The 18,173-nt window shown below is 35.5% G+C and overlaps 1 protein-coding gene across 1 annotated transcript in view; it reads right to left on the reverse strand.

Moving 5' to 3' along the window:
* GUCY2C (guanylate cyclase 2C) overlaps positions 1–18,173 on the reverse strand; it is an 80,438-nt gene that overhangs the window by 50,849 nt on the left and 11,416 nt on the right. The window contains exons 4-10 of the mRNA XM_008071877.1: positions 16,238–16,453; positions 15,053–15,174; positions 13,414–13,510; positions 8,092–8,209; positions 5,855–5,990; positions 4,435–4,520; positions 1,627–1,738 (exon numbers count right to left, since the gene is read on the reverse strand). Of these exons, the coding sequence (XP_008070068.1) occupies positions 1,627–1,738; positions 4,435–4,520; positions 5,855–5,990; positions 8,092–8,209; positions 13,414–13,510; positions 15,053–15,174; positions 16,238–16,453 (887 nt within the window). The remainder of the gene's footprint in view (positions 1–1,626; positions 1,739–4,434; positions 4,521–5,854; positions 5,991–8,091; positions 8,210–13,413; positions 13,511–15,052; positions 15,175–16,237; positions 16,454–18,173) is intronic.

An 18,173-nucleotide genomic window follows, 5' to 3' on the forward strand; every position in this document is an offset into this window, starting at 1 on the left:
CTATTTGATAAGTAAAATATCTAAAAACCTTAAAGAAATATCTTAAAAATGCAAATCTAACTTTGTCACTGAAGAGAAAGAAAAAATAATTTGAACTAAAAATGTTCAAATGAAGAAGCTGAGAGTTACAGAAGCCAGTGAGAAAAGAGAAGTATTTCAAGTTTAGATTAAGACTCAAAAACTTAATGACAGTTCCAAAAATAGTTTTAAAAGCTTGTTAAATAAAAATCAGCTTTAAAAAGCAACAATAGCATTAAATCTGGTCAGCTCAGTTACTTATTGCCTAGAAGAAAGTGATCCTTATCGTCCCCTTTGTTTTATTCAACTGCTGATACCTATTGTCAATATAGAAATCATTTTGGACTACATTTGACTCATGAAGTGAAAGAAGAATAACAGAAGTAGAGCTTTGACACACACACAAGCCCATCCATCAGAAATGCTCCCTTTGAGTCAGATCAAACTTTGAGTGATTCTGGCTGTAGGGCAGTGCTAGAATAAAAATATTCCTAGTTTATAATTTTTAATACTTTTAAATGACAAACTAATACAAAGTCATTGTCTAAAATCTGGAAAATTCAGAAAATATAAAACAACACAAAACAAACAAACACATTCCTGGGGTCCTATTACTCAGAGGCCACTACTTTTAACATTTTGATATATATTTCTTTTCAGTCTCATTTCTATACATTGTTTTACAAAGCTAGAATTGTGTTAAATAAAAAGCTGTATTTTTCTATGACTTTATATCATTTTTTCCCATGTTATTTAAAATTATTTGTAAATAATTATTTTTAATTTGTTGTATGATGTTCCGATTATGAATATGTCATGTTTTTCTAAATAATTTTGTTAATGGTGTTTCCATTTTTTTTTGCATCTCTGGGCATAAGTGTCTGTTAAAATTTAAGATTTTTTTTTTTTTCTAAAGATAGATTATTAGCATGCAATTATTGGTTATTATGTCATGCCCTGGCCAAGCCAGCCATGGAAAAGCTGTTTTAAGATTTTGATGCCCAGGACACACATGACTGGTCCTGCCTGCTGGTGGTCAATGTTATATAGTTGCCCTGCAACTTGCACAGGTGAAGGACTGGCCATGTTAGGGCTTTTCATGACGATAGGACGTTATCTAAAGTAGGTGGATAGCCATCAGTGCAATCAATTATATGTCCTATGAAGGAATAAGGGAGACTTTAAAAGCCATGATCACTGACCACCCTCAGCCTGATACATCAAGTATTTCTTGTTGAAATATATCTCCTTTAAGCATATTGTAGTAAAATGTAAATGAAGTAAGAATATATGTGTCTGTGCTTATTTTTACCAATTGTCAAACCTAGTTTTTTAATGAAATAATTTATGTCAAAGTGCAGAAAACATTTTAAAAGACAGGTATAGCTAAATTAGGAAGGAATATTTTTAGTACTTAATCAGAACTATTATCTTATTGATTGTGCAGGAAAGTAAAGACCACATTTACAAACCTAGCAAATCTAATTGGGACAACAACAATAACCAAAGCAAAATAAAAATCACAGGCTAATTGCATAAGTCATAGGGTATACTTTTCTTACTAGAAAAACAATTTTACAGAAAGAAAATTAGTGTAGAATTTCTTACCCCGGCCTGGAATATCATTAGGAAGTTTATGGTTCTTCCAGATGAATGTGGGAGTCGTAGCCACAGGGTGAGTCTTATTGTTGTGGGTATCATAGGTCAAAAGAACCTTGTACTATGACAGGGAACAAGAAAGAAAAAGGATGAACAGAAAAAGACATTTTAGCGCAACCTCTGATAAGAATGATGATTCTGCCCAATGACACTTAAATTCCGTAACACTTCTCAGTTAAAAAATATAATTGTTAACCAGCTAGTTAGAATCATTTATTGGTTCACAGCATGAATACATATTTAAGTTCCAGGTGGACAAATTAGTTTTCTGTTTCTTTATGACCACACGCTACACCATTAACCCTTGCCTGTCCAGCACCTATTATTTGGGTCTTTAGCAAGCTAGTTTAAGTCTTTCATTTCACAAATGTTAAAATAAAGGCCAAGAAATAATAAATGGCTAGCTCTGAGTCACATGACAAGTAAAGCACCAGTATTTTCCACAATATTAAATTTAAAAATAATTTCTCAAGAAAATGCACTACAGCTAAAATTCATATCACTCTGATACATGTCTTGGGATCCTGAAATAATTCTACATTTTTTAACTTCTATCAATGACATACTTTTCTAATCTCTTCTATCCCTTTGCTCTAATGTGCTTTCTTGTACATGACACTAATTAGGCCTCTAAGATAAAAAGTTTTCAAGTAATTTGCAAATGGAAATATTAAGATATCCTTAAATTACTGCTGCATATATTTAGTCAATTTTGTAAGTGACATCTGAACCCACCACCATTTCCTTAAAATATTATGGACAAAATTTTTATATTTTAAAAACTTTACTTTCTTTTAAAAAAAATTTTTTTTGAGTTGGAGTCTCACTCCATCACCCAGGCTGGAGTGCAGCACACTCATGGCCACCCCAACATGACATGCTGGGCTCCGTCAATCCTTCCGCCTCAGCCTTCTAAGTAGCAGGAATTGCAGGCACAAACTACCACTCCCAGCCAATTTTTGATTTATTGTAGAGGTGAGGTCTCGCCACGTTGCCTAGGCTGGTCTCGAACACTGGGGCTTAAGCAACCCACTCGCCTCGGCCTCCCAAAATGCTGGGGATTAGGCTGAGCCACTGAGTCTGGCCACTTTCTCTCTTTTAAAAAATCTTTTCCTTTCCAGAAACAAAGTCCCTTTGTGAGCACTGGGCTGGGATTCAGAGGAAAGAGGGCCTTGCTCAACCTTAAAACTTAACTCTTAAATTTATAGAAAAATTGGTAACTGCATTTATTGAGGATAAGAACTACCCTGTATATTAGGGCATGGCATACTGAATCTCTATTGAGACCTACCCTAGATATAGATTATCACCTCTTTAGCTTTATGTTTCAAGAAATTCCTAATTTCAGTAAAGAGACATATAATATAGAACACAATATGAAACTACATTATTGAAAAATGTGCTTTTAGAAAGAAGTAGCTACACAAGACAACATTTTTTTCCTTCTGAAGATTAGTCTTTAGGCTAACATATGATCTCACCACATGTATCTATCTCTCTCCAAGGGAGGCAGAGTCATCATCCCAGATACAAATAATTCAGAGGGGAATGTAGGCATCTTTGAAGTTACTATTAGTAACTGAAGCATTGAAGGGATCTATTTTGAGGCATTCTTATAGAATATATGTCAAATACAACATTATATTAAAGGTTTGATACAGTAACTGAAAACTATGAATTACTTTTCTGAAATGTTGCTCCTAGATTTCTGGTTTAGATTTCTCAGTCTAAACATCTTTTCACATTTGCCATTGCAGATATCTTTTACAAAGCTGGGTAAATATATACACTCAATATATGACTTCAGGGTGTGTAATAATATTCCCACTAGAAAATAAAATAATGAATAACTTGTTCTCTTAGATTCTTAGTTAAGACCTGACCCCTTAAAAGAAAATTTCTTGTTTGACCACTTGGTTGACTGAAACAGTGGCTTTCATAATTTGAATGGACTCAACTTTGGATGACATGAAGCCAGGTGTTTTGCTTTTTAAATTAAATACCTATCAGGCATTAATGGTGTGCCAGATAAGACACTAAGCACTGGAGAGATGAAGTCAGTAAGACCCACTCCCTTTCTTTAAAGAACCTACTATGTAGGTGAGGAAAAAAGACACATAATGTGAACAAAAGCATTATATTATAGGACTGCTTATGTGGGCCTGAGGGATTACACAGTTAATGACTTTAATGAGAGTTTAGATGGAGAGAGAACAGGGAATATTTTATTGAAATCTTTAGTCGTGAAAATGAAAAAACAAAACTTTCTTAGGAAAGTCTTGCTATGCCCTTATTGGCTTCCCATCAACTGTCTGGTTGTTATGTTATGTAATTCTGGTTGGAATAAAGAAAAATGTATACACATTTTAAGAAAGGAAAAAGCTATATTAATACTCAATAAGATGAATGCAAGTCATATGAGTTCTGCAATTACAAGAGATACTCAAAATGGTTACCATCAGCACCCAGACACTTCTATTACAGCGAACATCTCTTAATATCAACTGTCTCTTAAAATATGTACACATTTTTTGCACCTTCTTTATTAAATAGAGTGACTATTCTCAGTAAGACTTTTTATGGGTCAAAATGGTTAAGGAATACTGTTTCAAGTAGGGCATAATTGTAAAGCTGAAATAAACATTTTTCAGGTCTTAAACACAAAACATTCTCTAATTCCTTCACTATTCTCTTCCAATTTATCCCTCCCCACCCAATTGTATTACTCCACATTTTCTGATAAGTAGTGAGACGTACTTGGTTGGTTTCCACAGAGGTATACAGAAGCACCATGGTACTGTCAACATCCCCACAGTCATCCAGGGTCACCGGTCCCGCATACCCTAGGGCAAAATCAACAGGCATTAGAAATCATTGCTGACTTCTTGCTTTATGTACCAGTTGGATCCTGACAGAGGGCATAAAATGATTCATTTTTTTCACTGTCATTTATTGTCTGAAGACTGAAAAAATAATATTTAAGTTCTCTGAGTTTCAGATTTCTCATCTATGAAAGAGCGGTATAGGGTAAACCTATGAAATGGCTATTCAGGTAAAAATGATTAAATCAGCAAATTCACAATGGTTCAAAATAATAGCAACATTTGTTTCATGTTTACTATGTATCAGATTCTGTGCTAAGTGCTTCATATACATTTATCATATTATTCTTCCTGGAATACCATGATATCTATATCTACTACTGTTGTCTCCATTTTATTGATGAGAAAGAATTTATTTAGTAAAGTCAGAGATATTACTCGGGATCATACAGCTGATAGGTGCTAAACTAGGTCAAAGATGAATGTCTCCTGTGCTAGTGGCCTTAGGATGCTTGACCGTGATCATGAATGTGAAGAAATTTAGGATGCACATAAAGTGTCTGGCAGAACTTGAGACACGAGATGAACAATAAATGAGTGTGTCTCCCTCGCTGCTTCTTCGGTGAAACCGAAGTGATCCCTTCCTGTCCTTGTCACTCACCACAGCCATTGGTGCTGCCCTGAGGCCTTATGCTGAATGTCTGCTGCCCTCTGAAGCCAACACAGAAAGACTCACTCTGTAGTAAGACAGGTTTCCCAGAGTAAGACTTTAAGACAAGCTAGGGAAGCCTTTCACTTAGTGTGCATTACATGTAAAAGAAAATCTCTTTATAATCTCTGGATGAGATCCTGCAAGCGAAAGATAGGAGTTTCAGTGGGAGCTTGTAGGAAAGTGGGAGGTGGACTCATGCAGCTCAAAGAGGCATGTGTTATTTTAGAGGGTATTGTTATGAGGGGTTTTGATAGAGTTTTAACACAGGGCGTCAGATTCTTATAGGAGAGAAAGGGAGATACGGAAGAGGCTAAATCAACCTGTAAATATTTCTGTTTTGCTGGTCTCCAAGCACAGTCGGGACATCACTGCTAATGCCCTCCAATGAGCTTATTCTTAAACACAGAACCTGAGCTGCATACTCTTTCTAAGTTATCCAAACATTCTGAAAGTCTGCAGCATGAATTAGGATCTAGTTATCAATAATAGCATTCCCAAAGTTTATGTAATGATGTTTGCTTCCAATTGGGTTCAAAGATAGTAAGCTATTGAATTATCTATTGGCAAACTCCTCTTTATTTCCCAAAGTCCAATCACAAAGCCCATATTTCTTTAGCTTAGTTGTTTTCTGGGAGACCAGTACCTTCAAAAGTGATGTTCCTGAAAGCATGAGCAAATTTGGAGGTGTTAACAGCCTCTTTGTTTTCCAGAAATGTCTTCAGCATGTGTCCAAAGAGCAAGACTCCATTCAAGTAGGCAAAAGCAAAATCTTTTCTTGCCTGAATGAGAAAGGAAAATCTTAAAATGGATCCCCAAAAAGAGATTTTGGTCTTGAACCTGGAGAAAAAGATTCTTGGGATCTGCAAGTAACTGCAAAGTTAAAAGGATATTAGGGAAATTGAAGGAACGTTATTAAAGGAGACTTTTGGAAAATCCTTCCTTGGATCAGTGTTCTTTATTATCCCATGTCAAAACTTTGCCTTCTCTTGGAATCAATAAAATAGGAATGTTGCCTTTAGGGAAGCAAGTACAAGCAGTTATACATTCTTCCTAGGATGATAAAATATACAGTTGCAGGAAAAACAACGTGAAGACTTTTCATAATTTTAATGAGACCTTATGTAGAAATAATAAATGCTTGTTATTGAATATATATATATTTTTTTGAGTTGGTGTCTCAATCTGTTGCCCAGGTTGGAGTGCAGTAACACAATCATGGGTCACCACAGGCTTCACCCCTGGACTCAAATGATGCTTCCTGAACAGCTGGAACTACAGGTGTGCACCACCATCCCGGCTAATTTTTTTTGTAAAGACAGGTCTCACTATGTTGCCCAGGCTTATCTGGAACTCCTAAGCCCAAGCAATCTTCCCGCCCCAGCCTCCCAAAGTTCTGGGAGTATTGGCGTGAGACACCACGCCTGGCCAGTGGTGTTTTTAATGCACTTATGTAAGTGCAAAAGAGAAAACCAACAAAATTAACCCACCAAAACAACCCCTGCTTTTTAGTATCCTGAATGAGACGTGAGCAGTTTTGATTAGATAATACCATTAAACTTGCTTTGAAAACAGTTCTGACAGTGCATTACGTCAGGTCCCAAATATTTGCCCTGGGAAAAATATTAATATAGACAGTCAGAATGCCTCTGCTTCTGCAGCTGGTGCATGGTGGTCTTCGCAGAGCTGAGCTATGAATTAAAAGCTCTTGCCCCACCAAGACCAAGTGAGTTCTATTTATTTGGGCATTTTGGACTGCCCACTTGTGAAGAATAGTACTTTTGCCAGGTGATATCTGAATACTACACACAGAATTATATTTGCTGGAAAATATAAAAAGAAAAAATAAAACCCTTTCATTAGCTTCAGTTTCTTTTGCTGAAATTGTCATTTTTCATGTCATTATGTTAATAATCCAATAAGACCCAGCCCTAAAAGAGGTTGCAGCCCCTAATTTTGGCATGATCATAAATTGGAGGGCTTAGACCTACTAGTCTAGGAAATGTGCAATATTCCCAGAGGTATCCAACTTTCCTTATAGCTTTGGGCCATAGTTATTTGGGGTCCTTAGGACTGCCACTTTCTTCTCCTGCTGCTTTAAACCTGTTCTCAACTGATTGTCTCTAAGGGAAGAATACGTTCAATAAATTTAATCACATGAAAGTATAGTGACTTACAAAACTCAAGAAGCTTGCAGTGTTAGAGAAAATGTTTAGTATTTTATGCTTATGTTTCACCATCTGAAGTTTAAGTTTATTAAGTTAGCATAAATACTATTAGAGTTAAGAACACTATATTATAATAAGGTGACCATGATTTAATGTCCAAATGGAGGTCTCTTTTCTGGGACAAATGCTAAACCAGATGGCATACTGGTATAATAGGAATAAACCAGGACTCTGCGGTGAATTTGGACAATGGTCTGCTAAATTATAGTGGAAGACAATGTCTTAAACCTAGAATACATATCTTTAAAGGTAGAATTTTGGTGTCAGTGACAGGGAAACGTTTCTTTAGGTTGTAGAGAACTTATAGTAACCCTTCGTTTATTTTACATTATGTAGTTTCTACTTACCCTAAGTGACCCTCAATAACAGGGCTTCTTTTTATCTTTTGATATTGTCACCTTCATTCTGATGTTGCATAAGTGTCCATTGTTATTGCCAACAAAGTGAAATAAATTAAGAGTTTTGATAAGGATCCTGCTGTTGCAAAATGTTGTACATGTAGTTGGTTTTAGTTAGCATTTGTTGAGTGGATTGGCATGATTAAAAATAATTACTTATCTTAGAATTTGAGTCCTGAATAGGAGGATAATTATCTCATTCCAGACAAAGAAAGTAATAGTATATTACTTATACTATAATATGAAATGATACTTACCGGTGATAAATCCTTGGAGAGAGAGGCATTTAGGATGGGATTTTCAGGAGGCAGTGTTAAAACAAGAACGTTTTTCATATGGTCAGGGGCTGTGACATTGTTCTCAAAGTAGCTGTTACTAGAATTTAAAAAAAAACCAGTTTTTTCTTAAATGAAAATTAGTTTCCTCTAAAAAGTAGAGATGCATCTTTTACAACTCACATAAACTATAGCATCAGTCTAATTTAAAATAGTTTAAAATATTTTTTTCAGTAATCTGCAAAGTGTTCTACTTTCCTGGGATAGGATTATTTTCTTTTATGCCTGCCAAATTGAACAAGAGAACTTAGGCAGCTGTGGCTAATGCACCTAAATGGAAAGGAAAATTAGAATACAAATATTTATTTGAGGGAAAGTGTGCTCTGGACATATGAGTTAATGATTGCTTTCAAGTCTTGGCTTACACCTGGAAACTTTATTTTCCTTAAGTGTTTTTAACAGTTTAGAGATATCAGGACATGGCAGAAAGGAATTTTCTCACTTTTCAGATGGTAAAACATAAGAATACTAAACATTTTCTCTAACACTGTAAGCTTCTTAATATATGGGACATTAGCTTATTAACCCTTCCTTCCTCAGCTGCTAGACAATTGTAACTGCTAGACAATTGTAGACTCTTTTTTTCCTTTTTAATCGGAATCTCACTCTGTCATCCAGGCTGGAGGGCAGTGGCACACTCATGGCCTCAACCTGCTGGGCTCAAGTAATTCTTCTGCCTCCGCCTTCCAAGTAGCTGCATTTACAGGCAACGTGCCACCACGCCTGGCTAATTTTTTGATTTATTGTAGAGATGAAGTCTCGCCATGTTGCCCAGGCTGGTCTTGAACCCATGGACTGAGGCAATCCTCTTGCCTCCCAAAATGCTGGGATTACAAGTGTGAGTCACTGTACCCGGCTATTGTAGACTCTTAATACTATCTAAGATCACTCTGCAAATAATATGATTTCAAAGCTTCCTAGATATTTGAGTGTTTTAATATGCAAAGAATCTAATGTCTTTAAACTGCTATAATCAGAGTGGTCAATATTTAATATTTTTTATTAAAAACGTTTTTTTAAAGAGACAGAGATCTTGCTGTGTTGCCAAAGCTGATCTTGAACTTTCAGGCTTAAGCAATCCTTCCACCTTACCCTCTCGAGCAAATGAGACTACAGGCATGTACCACTATGCCAGCATGTTTAATGCCTAAACGTATCTACTGTGTGCTAAGGATATTGCGTTGGATATTTTGCTTCTATTATTGCACTTATTCCTAAAAGTACTTCTATAAAGAGGACATTTTAATTCTCATTATACAGATGAGATGATTTAATTTCAAGATGCTAACAAAAAACCAAGAGTCAAAAGAACCAGAAGAGTCAGAATTGGAATTTGAACATAAGTTATGTCTAGTTTTTAATCTCATGACCTTTCCAAAACATAGCCAGGTGTCTTTTTAGAATGATGACAGAGGTGTGCCAGCACTTTGGCAGTTAATTGAGAATTTTCTGAAAGTAAAATTATACCAACCTGGATACGCTAGAGACTGCTTTCAGAAGGCAAAACAGCTATTGAAATAAATGTAGTTATTAGAGTGAAATATAGATAAATTTGCTCTCTTTCCTGTACTTCTGTAGCTAAAAGGCTGTCAATTGATTAAATTATCTTAATAAACATCTAGTCATCAAAGAGGAATGTGGTTCCTATGCTTCATTTCCCTTTGTGCTGTGAAAAGTACAGTTAGTGTGGAATGACCAGGCAAACAGGTGAATATGGGAACGAGGTAGAGCAGTAACAGACCATGATATGAATACAGACTGGTGATAATGTTCCAGTTAGACAAATGAAGTCATGTGATCTAGGTGCCAGGGACAAGGGAGACAGGCACACTAGTGACACTTTCTTTAGGCCTATTCTGACTTAAATATTACCTAGGTACAGCTTGTCGGTTCTAACCATATCAGAAGATGAGTAGTTAAAAGAGATGGAATGTGATCAAAGATGATTTCTGCTCTCCAGAATTTTTTATTCTTAATGTCAGCGAAGTGTGGAGGAAAAGATCACCATCTAGTGACTATGCCACAATGGGCAAAGAATAATTGTATAAATCAGACTCCTATGACGGAAACTTTACTCTTATCAAAAGTGACTAAAGGAAAAGTAATCTAGGGCCAAAGGCCATTAGCAACTAAAGGGAAAAAAATATGCAGCCCACATTTCTAGGAATTATATTATTGAGTCATTTGTTGATTTTTTCATTGCCTGGACAAAGGCCTTAAAATCAGGCTAGAGATCAGAATCTTATATTTATTGAGTAGACATCGTAGATGAATGGACATGTGTATTTAATGGGGCTTTAAACCTTGAACAGACCAATGATGAGCCACAAAATTGACTCAGTAATAAAGAAAACCTACCCACCCTAAAAAAAAATCCTGAACCAGACAGATTCATAGCTGAATTCTACCAGATACAAGGAAGAGCTTGTGTCAATCCTACTATTCCAAACAATTGAGGAGAAAGAATTCCTCTTTTACTCATTGTATGAAGTCAGTATTATCCTGATACCAAAATCTGGCAAAAACACAACAAAGAAAGAAAACTACAGGCTGACACATCTGGTGAACATAGATGCAAAAATTCTTGAAAAAATACTAGCAAACCACATCCAGCAGCACATAAAAATATCATTTGCCATGATCAGATGGGCTTTATTCCTGGGATGCAAGGTTGGTTCAACATACACAAATCAATAAATGTAATACATAACATAAAGTAGAACTAAAAATAAGAACTACATGATAGTCTCAACAGATGCAGAAAAAAGTATTTGATAAAATCCAACATCCCTTCATAGCTCCAAAGGAACATACTTCAAAATAATAAGAGTCATCTATGACAAACCCACAGCCAACATTATACTGGATGGGCAGAAGTTAGAAGCACTCCCCCTAAAAACTGGAATAAGACAAGGATGTCTAATCTCACCACTCCTATTTAACATGGTACTGAAAGTCCTAACCAAAGCAATCAGGCAAGAGAAAGATATAAATGTATCCACATAGGAAAAGAGGAAGTCAAATTATTTTTCTTTGCAGATGATATGATTCTATATATAGAAAACCCTAAAATTCCACCCAAAGGCTCCTAGTACTGATGAGCAGCTTCAATAAAGTTTAGAAATACAAAACCAATGTAACTTTTGCAGATGATATGATTCTATATACAGAAAACCCTAAAATTCCACCCAAAGGCTCCTAGTACTGATGAGCAACTTCAATAAAGTTTAGAAATACAAAACCAATCAGTAACTTTTCTATACAACAACACAGATGCTGAGAACCAATCAAGAACACAATCTCATTTATAATAACTTGCCCCATTCCCAACACACAAAAACCTGGGAATATATCTATCCAATGAAGTGAAAGATCTCTACAAGGAGAACTGCAAAACACTGTGGAAAATAATTAGAGATGACACATAAAGGCAAGAACATTCTACGCTCATGGTTTGGAAGAATCAATATCTGCCGAAAGCAATCTATGGATTCAACACAATCCTTATCAAAATACTGGTGTCATTTTCCACAGATCTAGAAAGAACAATATTTAAATTCATAGGGAAGTAAACAAGAACCCAAATAGCCAAACCAATTTTAAGCAAAAAGAAAAATGCTGGACTTCAAACTTTACTGCAAGGCTTCAGTAACAAAAACAGCATGGCATTAGCACAAAAACAAACACATAGACCAATGGAACAGACTAAGGAACTCAGAAATAAAGCCACTAACCTACAATTCACCAATCTTTGACAAAGTTGAGAAAAATAAATATTAAAGGAAAAAACCCTATTTAATTAAAGGTGCTGGGAAAACTAACCATAATCAAAAATAATAAAATTGAAGCCCTTCCTCTCACCAAATGCAAGAATTATCTCAAAATGGATTAAAACCTTAAATGGAAGACTTTAAACTGTAAAAATCCTAGAAGCAAGCCTAGAAGACACTATTTGGACATCAGCCTGGGCAATGAACTTATGACCAATTCCTCAGAAGCAAATGTAACAAAAACAAAAATGGACAATCTGAACTTAATTATATTAAAGAGCAAAAGAAACTATCAACAGAGTAAACAGACAATCTACTGAATGGAAGACTATATATTCAACAAAGGACTGAAATATAGACTATATAAAGAATTTAAATGAATCCCCAGAAAAAATAAATAACCCAATTAAAAAGTGGGCAAAAGACATGAACAGACATTTCTCAAAATAGGACATACTGGTTCACAACAAACATGTTTTTAAAAATGTTCAGCATTACTCATCATCAGAAAAATGTGAATCATAACCACAATGAGATACCATCTGATACCAGACAGAATGGCTATTATTAAAAAGTCAAAAAACAACAGATATTGGCAAAAGGAGTTTTTATATATTGTTTTTTTATATATTGTTGGTGAGAATATATGTTCAGTTTTTGTGGAAAGCAGCTTGGAGATTTCTCAAAGTACTAAAAATAGATTTACCATTCAGCCTAGCAATCCCACTCCTGGGTATATACCCAAATATTTTCCTAAATTTATTCTACTAAAAAAAAAATACCTGCACTTGTATGTTTATCTCAAAACTATTCACAATAGCAAAAACCTAAGAACCAACCTAGGTACCTATCAATGGTGGCCTGGATAAAAAACACATAGTACATATATACTATGGGATACTATATATCCATAAGAAAGAACAAAATCATGTACTTTGTAGCAATATGGATATAGCTGAAGGCCATTATGCTAAGTGAATTAACACAAAAACAGAAAACCAAATGGCACATTTTCTTACTTACAAGTGGGAGCAAATAACTGGGTACACATGGGCATAAGAATAGGAACAACAGATACTGGTGACTTCCAAAGGGAGTTAGAAAGGGGGAGGGAAGGGGTTGAAAAACTACCTATTGTTTACCATGCTCACCATTTGATTGACAAGCTCAACAGAAGCCGAATCTGCACATGTATCCCTTGAATATGAAAAACAAAACACAAACACAAAACTTTTATATTTAGACATGATGGAGGTGTCAGAGGAATGCACCTTTGGTAGGGCCACGATTACATAAGAATGAGGGTGTGAGGAAGAAGGAATGAAACCTTGGTTCCAGTATTATTATTATTTGAGCCCCATAAGACATTCTACAAAACAAGAGGAAGGAGAATGTGTCTTCTGGAAATCCTTGGAGTGTGTTTTTTCTTTTTTCTTTTGTAAGGAAGGAGGATTCTCCCAGATATTATACCTACTTGAATAGATCCACTAGAATAATGACAATGTCTTCATCCATCACTTGGTCACCCTTGAGCTTGCTGATTGTGTCTGATGTACCACACATAACAATCACTGGAGGAAACAGATCAAGACAAGGAGAGGAATATTTGATGATCTGTGCACAAATAGGGAGGGAACCTGCTACCAGAATTGGAACCCTGTATGTTCATGTTGCATTTTTAAAAAAAGATTAAAACCAAGTCCTCCAATCCCTCCCCACCCTCTTTTTAAAATTTACAGTTATAGAGTCAGAATAAAGTTGCATTAGATCTTTTAAAAAGTCATCTTGTTTATTCCTTTAATTTTATAGATTTAAGGAGGCTGAAGTCAAGAAGCCAAAGGGTCAAAGAGCTAGTAGATAACAAAGATAGCCCTGATAGTCAAGTTTATGAGTCCTGGTTCAGTGCTCATTTCATTATACCAGGCCGGAATGCTTGTAAAATCTATTTTTATAGATAAGTGAAGTGCACCTCACCATTTATAAAAGTGGTTGGAAAATATATAGTAAAAGTGAATGTGAGTAGAGTTTATGAAGTCTTCCTAACCAACTTTCCTTTGTCTTTGTCTATAGCATATTCATGTAAAATTACATGTGAGTAATTTCAGTGACAGAGTTCAATCTGTCTACTATTAATTTTTGCCAGCTATCTCCTGAATGCCCAGCTTTATGAGTAAGAGAAACTAACTATTGGGGAAGATGTCATTACATTTTTTGATATGCTGTGCTGTCCAGTTAAATTGTAAACTCTTTAGGGACATGAATAATTTTATAATTGTTAATTTTACTGGGTACCATGCTCACCATTTGAGTGACAAGCTCAGTAGAAGCCAAATCTGTACATGTACCCCTTGAATACAAAAACCAAAACACAAACACACAAAACTTTTATATTTAGACATGATGGAGTTGTCAGATAATGGCAGAGGATGATTTGAGCAATATCAGGAAATCCACCAAGCAAAGACCTTCACTTGTGGGAATTCCCACCATTGATTCCTATGCCCCTGAAATTTTTTTGTTTGTAGAAAGAATCTGTGAAAAGTGAAATAAATCTCCTAATGACTTAGTGAAGATAATTTTATCCTTTCATACTTGGCCTCTACTTGGAAGATTAATGAACAGATGAGAAACAGAAAGATTAGGAAAGTAAGACAATCTTTGCTTAACTTGTAATTTTGCTTGAGGTCATATAATCAATAAATTTATTCTCTTGGTCACCAGGAAAATCATGTTCAGAATATTGAGAATTACTTACAAATTCAATAATATGTTGGACTAAGATGAACTTAACCAATCAGTTTACTTATGGTGGGTCATAATATAATTTTAGTTATTATTAAAAGCTAGATTTTAGTATTATTATTACTTCCATTATGTTAATATTTTCACTCAATGTTACTTTTGTATTTTCTCCCAGAGGATAAGGATAAGGTTTTAGTCAATGAGAGGAACAATATAATGAAGTTGCATGCAATTATAGATACCTCAAATATACAAAATATATACAGGTAGTGATGATAGCTCTGCAGTAGCATATTTGCCAAAATAACTAATAAGGAGATGGTAGCCATAAAGAAGAAGTTGGTATAAAAAGGTATCTTTAGTCTTCTTACAATTGCTTTTCCTGTTGTGGTCTGTTAAGATATCCCGAAACTGGTCTTCTTTTCTCAACATCTCCTTAAAATTAAGTTCTTGAGAAAAATAGGAAACCCCAGCCTCCAGAGCATTGAGGTACCTAGAACAGAAAAAAGAGAAACCAAGAAGCTAGCTTAGTTCCCTCATGGCCGATGTATCCCATGCAGATCTGTCATGGGACTAGTTCATCTAAAATTCATTTCCACTATTGACAAAATAGACAGTACACACCATGATACCACTGGTTTGGATGTTTAACTAACTTAGTGAAAGTATGGGGGAAGTATTAGGGAATCTTCATGGATACATATACATAGCAGACATTTGATGAGTACCTCCTGATAGCTTTCTACTATTTGCAGAAGGAAGGTTCTACCTGTTCTATAACCAGTGCTATTATTATAGGTAAGTTGAAAGTTTCGAAACTACAGTATAAAAGTTTAGAGTTGATAGGTATAATATCTGCTCCTGTGTAAAATGATCTTTTATGTCTTCTCAGTTCACCTCTGTGCTTCTAGGGTAAGGTCTTAGGGTTGATTCCTATAGTTCCCTAGATATACCTATCTGCTGATATCCCATCTTAGTCTTTTGCAGACTTGGGTGGAGACCTAAACAGCATCTGAAAGTAAAGATAGTAACACAACCAGAAGATTCCCTCTACCTATTTTGGTGGAGTTGAATGAACTTGGCAATTTTCTTTTAGTAAATAGTGCCCATTTTTCCTGTTCTCCTCCACCCCTTGTTTCTCTGTAAAGGTGTGGAGAAATTTTTTTCTAAGTAATTGTAAGTACAGGTAGAATGCACATTCTCTTGTATCATATCTTGCAACAACATGAAAGCATTAAGTTCTGGTTTTTTCTTATGTGTAAAATGGAGATCATATTCTTGCTTTGTTTTCTTCAGAATATTCACTGTGGGGAATCAATAAAACTAATATAAAAAACTTTCAAAGCTAGAAAGAATATTGTAAATGTAATCTGTTGATTATTTTTCCAACTCTGTAGTCACTTTGGCACCTTTACTTTCATTTGTGTATAATAAAGTGGGCTAGTGTACATTTCCAATACTGTTACAGACGAAAGATGCATCTGATGACAACCAGGTGGCCCATGACTCTATGGCTTCTCTCTATGGCCTAGCAGAATATTAATCATCATGCTTACCAGAAACAGTCTTCAGGTTCACTACCATCCTTATAAACATATGAACTATTCCAGGAAAAGGTTTTGAAAGACATATCATTGGCCTTCCAGAAGTTAACCAAGAAGTACATCAACTTCCTAGCTGGAGACATCAGCCGGGTTAAGGTTTCTTTATAGTCACATGACAATCCAAAACTTCCAGCTGAAATCATGGGGTAGTTCAATACTGTGTCAAGGCTATGTCAAGAGGTGAGAAAGAAATCATTAACCAGATTAATTAGGTAGCACAAATAAGATTCCTCTTTAGCATGTTTTAGCATGTGCGTATATATGGTAAAAATGAAATAGAGTTAAAGCAGCTTTCTCATTTATATAGGTATTCGTCTCACATAGTTGAATTTAAAAACATTTATTGAGTACATGATCCAAGCACACTCTAGGTGGTTCCATGAGTACTTGACTTCCTTAGTTTGACTTATTCTAAAATGAGTTGTCATGATATCTGGGCTGGGACATAAGGGCTTTGGGGAGTAGGGTTAAGTAAACAGAGGATGGACCACCATGGCTACCATAATTGCTGTAAAGCCAGAAAGAAATCCTTTACACTTTCCCTTCCATGCATTGCCTTCGTTCCAGCTCTGACAGACAACAGCTAGGGATTTAAAAGTTTTCTTTCCACTGTTCACCACCTTTATCATCTAGTAGTTCCTTAAACATATCATGCTTCATTCCCAGACAGGGCCTTGGCAAATGCCAGGAATAATGATTTCCTGCCTCTTTGCTGAACTGACTCTTACTCAATTCCTCAAGTTCCAGATTTCATATCTCTTTATCTACCAGGAAAACTTTCCTTGATACCTAAAACTAGGTAATTATTTGAATGCATAGCTGTTTAGTATTTATCTTCTCCACTAGATACTAAGCTCCCTGGAGGTAGGAGACACACCTGGCTTGTTCACCTTGGTATCTCCGGTCTGCTTGGCTTGTATGTAGGTACTTCTATATTGAATGAAGGAAGAAAAACAACATCCTTTTTCTCTTTAGTGCTCTATCAAAAGATTTTTCTGGGTGTCCTGCTTGCATCTCAAACTTACTGTGTTCACAGTCAGACTTATTGTTTATTTTCTTTCCTCAAAACTGCTCCTTGTCCTTATTTTTTTCATTTATTTTAGTGTTTTGAGATTGCAAAGCCTTCTTTGACTACTTTCCATCCTTTCTTCAACATCAATTTTCTTCTTCTTCTTTTTATTTAGAAAACATGATTTATTGAGAGGACAGAAAAAAACTCCCACAGTGGGAGGGGACCGGAAGGGGTTGCCCATCAATTTTCAAATACTATTGATTATCTCTTAAAATATCTTCACATCTATCCTTCTTTTCCATGTCCACTGCTTTCTTGGTAATTCAGACTCTCCTTCTCTGCTGGCTCTCTGTCATCAGTCTCTGCCTTTGTCTTTCCTATACACGGTAGACAATTATTCTTCCCAAAGTTGAGCTTCTTCTCATGGCACTCCCAAGCTCAAAACCATAGAGGTATCTGATACAAATCTCATAAAATGCAACTTCCTTCACCTATGCTCCCCTTCTATAAACTTCCAAATAGAGATCTACTTATTTCTTCTACTCTTTTCTATTATTCTCCTATATATTTCTTGAACTTCAGTTAACACAGACTTTCACAAATGTTCTTTACTTCCCTGCTTCTTTGCTATTACACATACTTCTTTCTCTGCTTGATTGGAAAATTTATCCCCTTATTTCTCTACACAATACAATTTTGCCCCATTCTTCAGCATGCAAAATATACTGTAACCTTCATGAATTTCTTCCCCTCTTGAAGTGTAACCCACAGAAGTTACCCTTCCTTTCTGTGCATTCTACAACTTCTTGTTTGTATTTTCCTGTTGAGACCTATTTCACTCTGCCTTGTATTGGTCACCTTGTATTGGTCATCAGA

Source organism: Carlito syrichta, unplaced genomic scaffold (assembly GCF_000164805.1).
Source record: "Carlito syrichta isolate Samal-C Ts95f unplaced genomic scaffold, Tarsius_syrichta-2.0.1 Scaffold314772, whole genome shotgun sequence".
Lineage (NCBI taxonomy): Eukaryota > Metazoa > Chordata > Mammalia > Primates > Tarsiidae > Carlito > Carlito syrichta.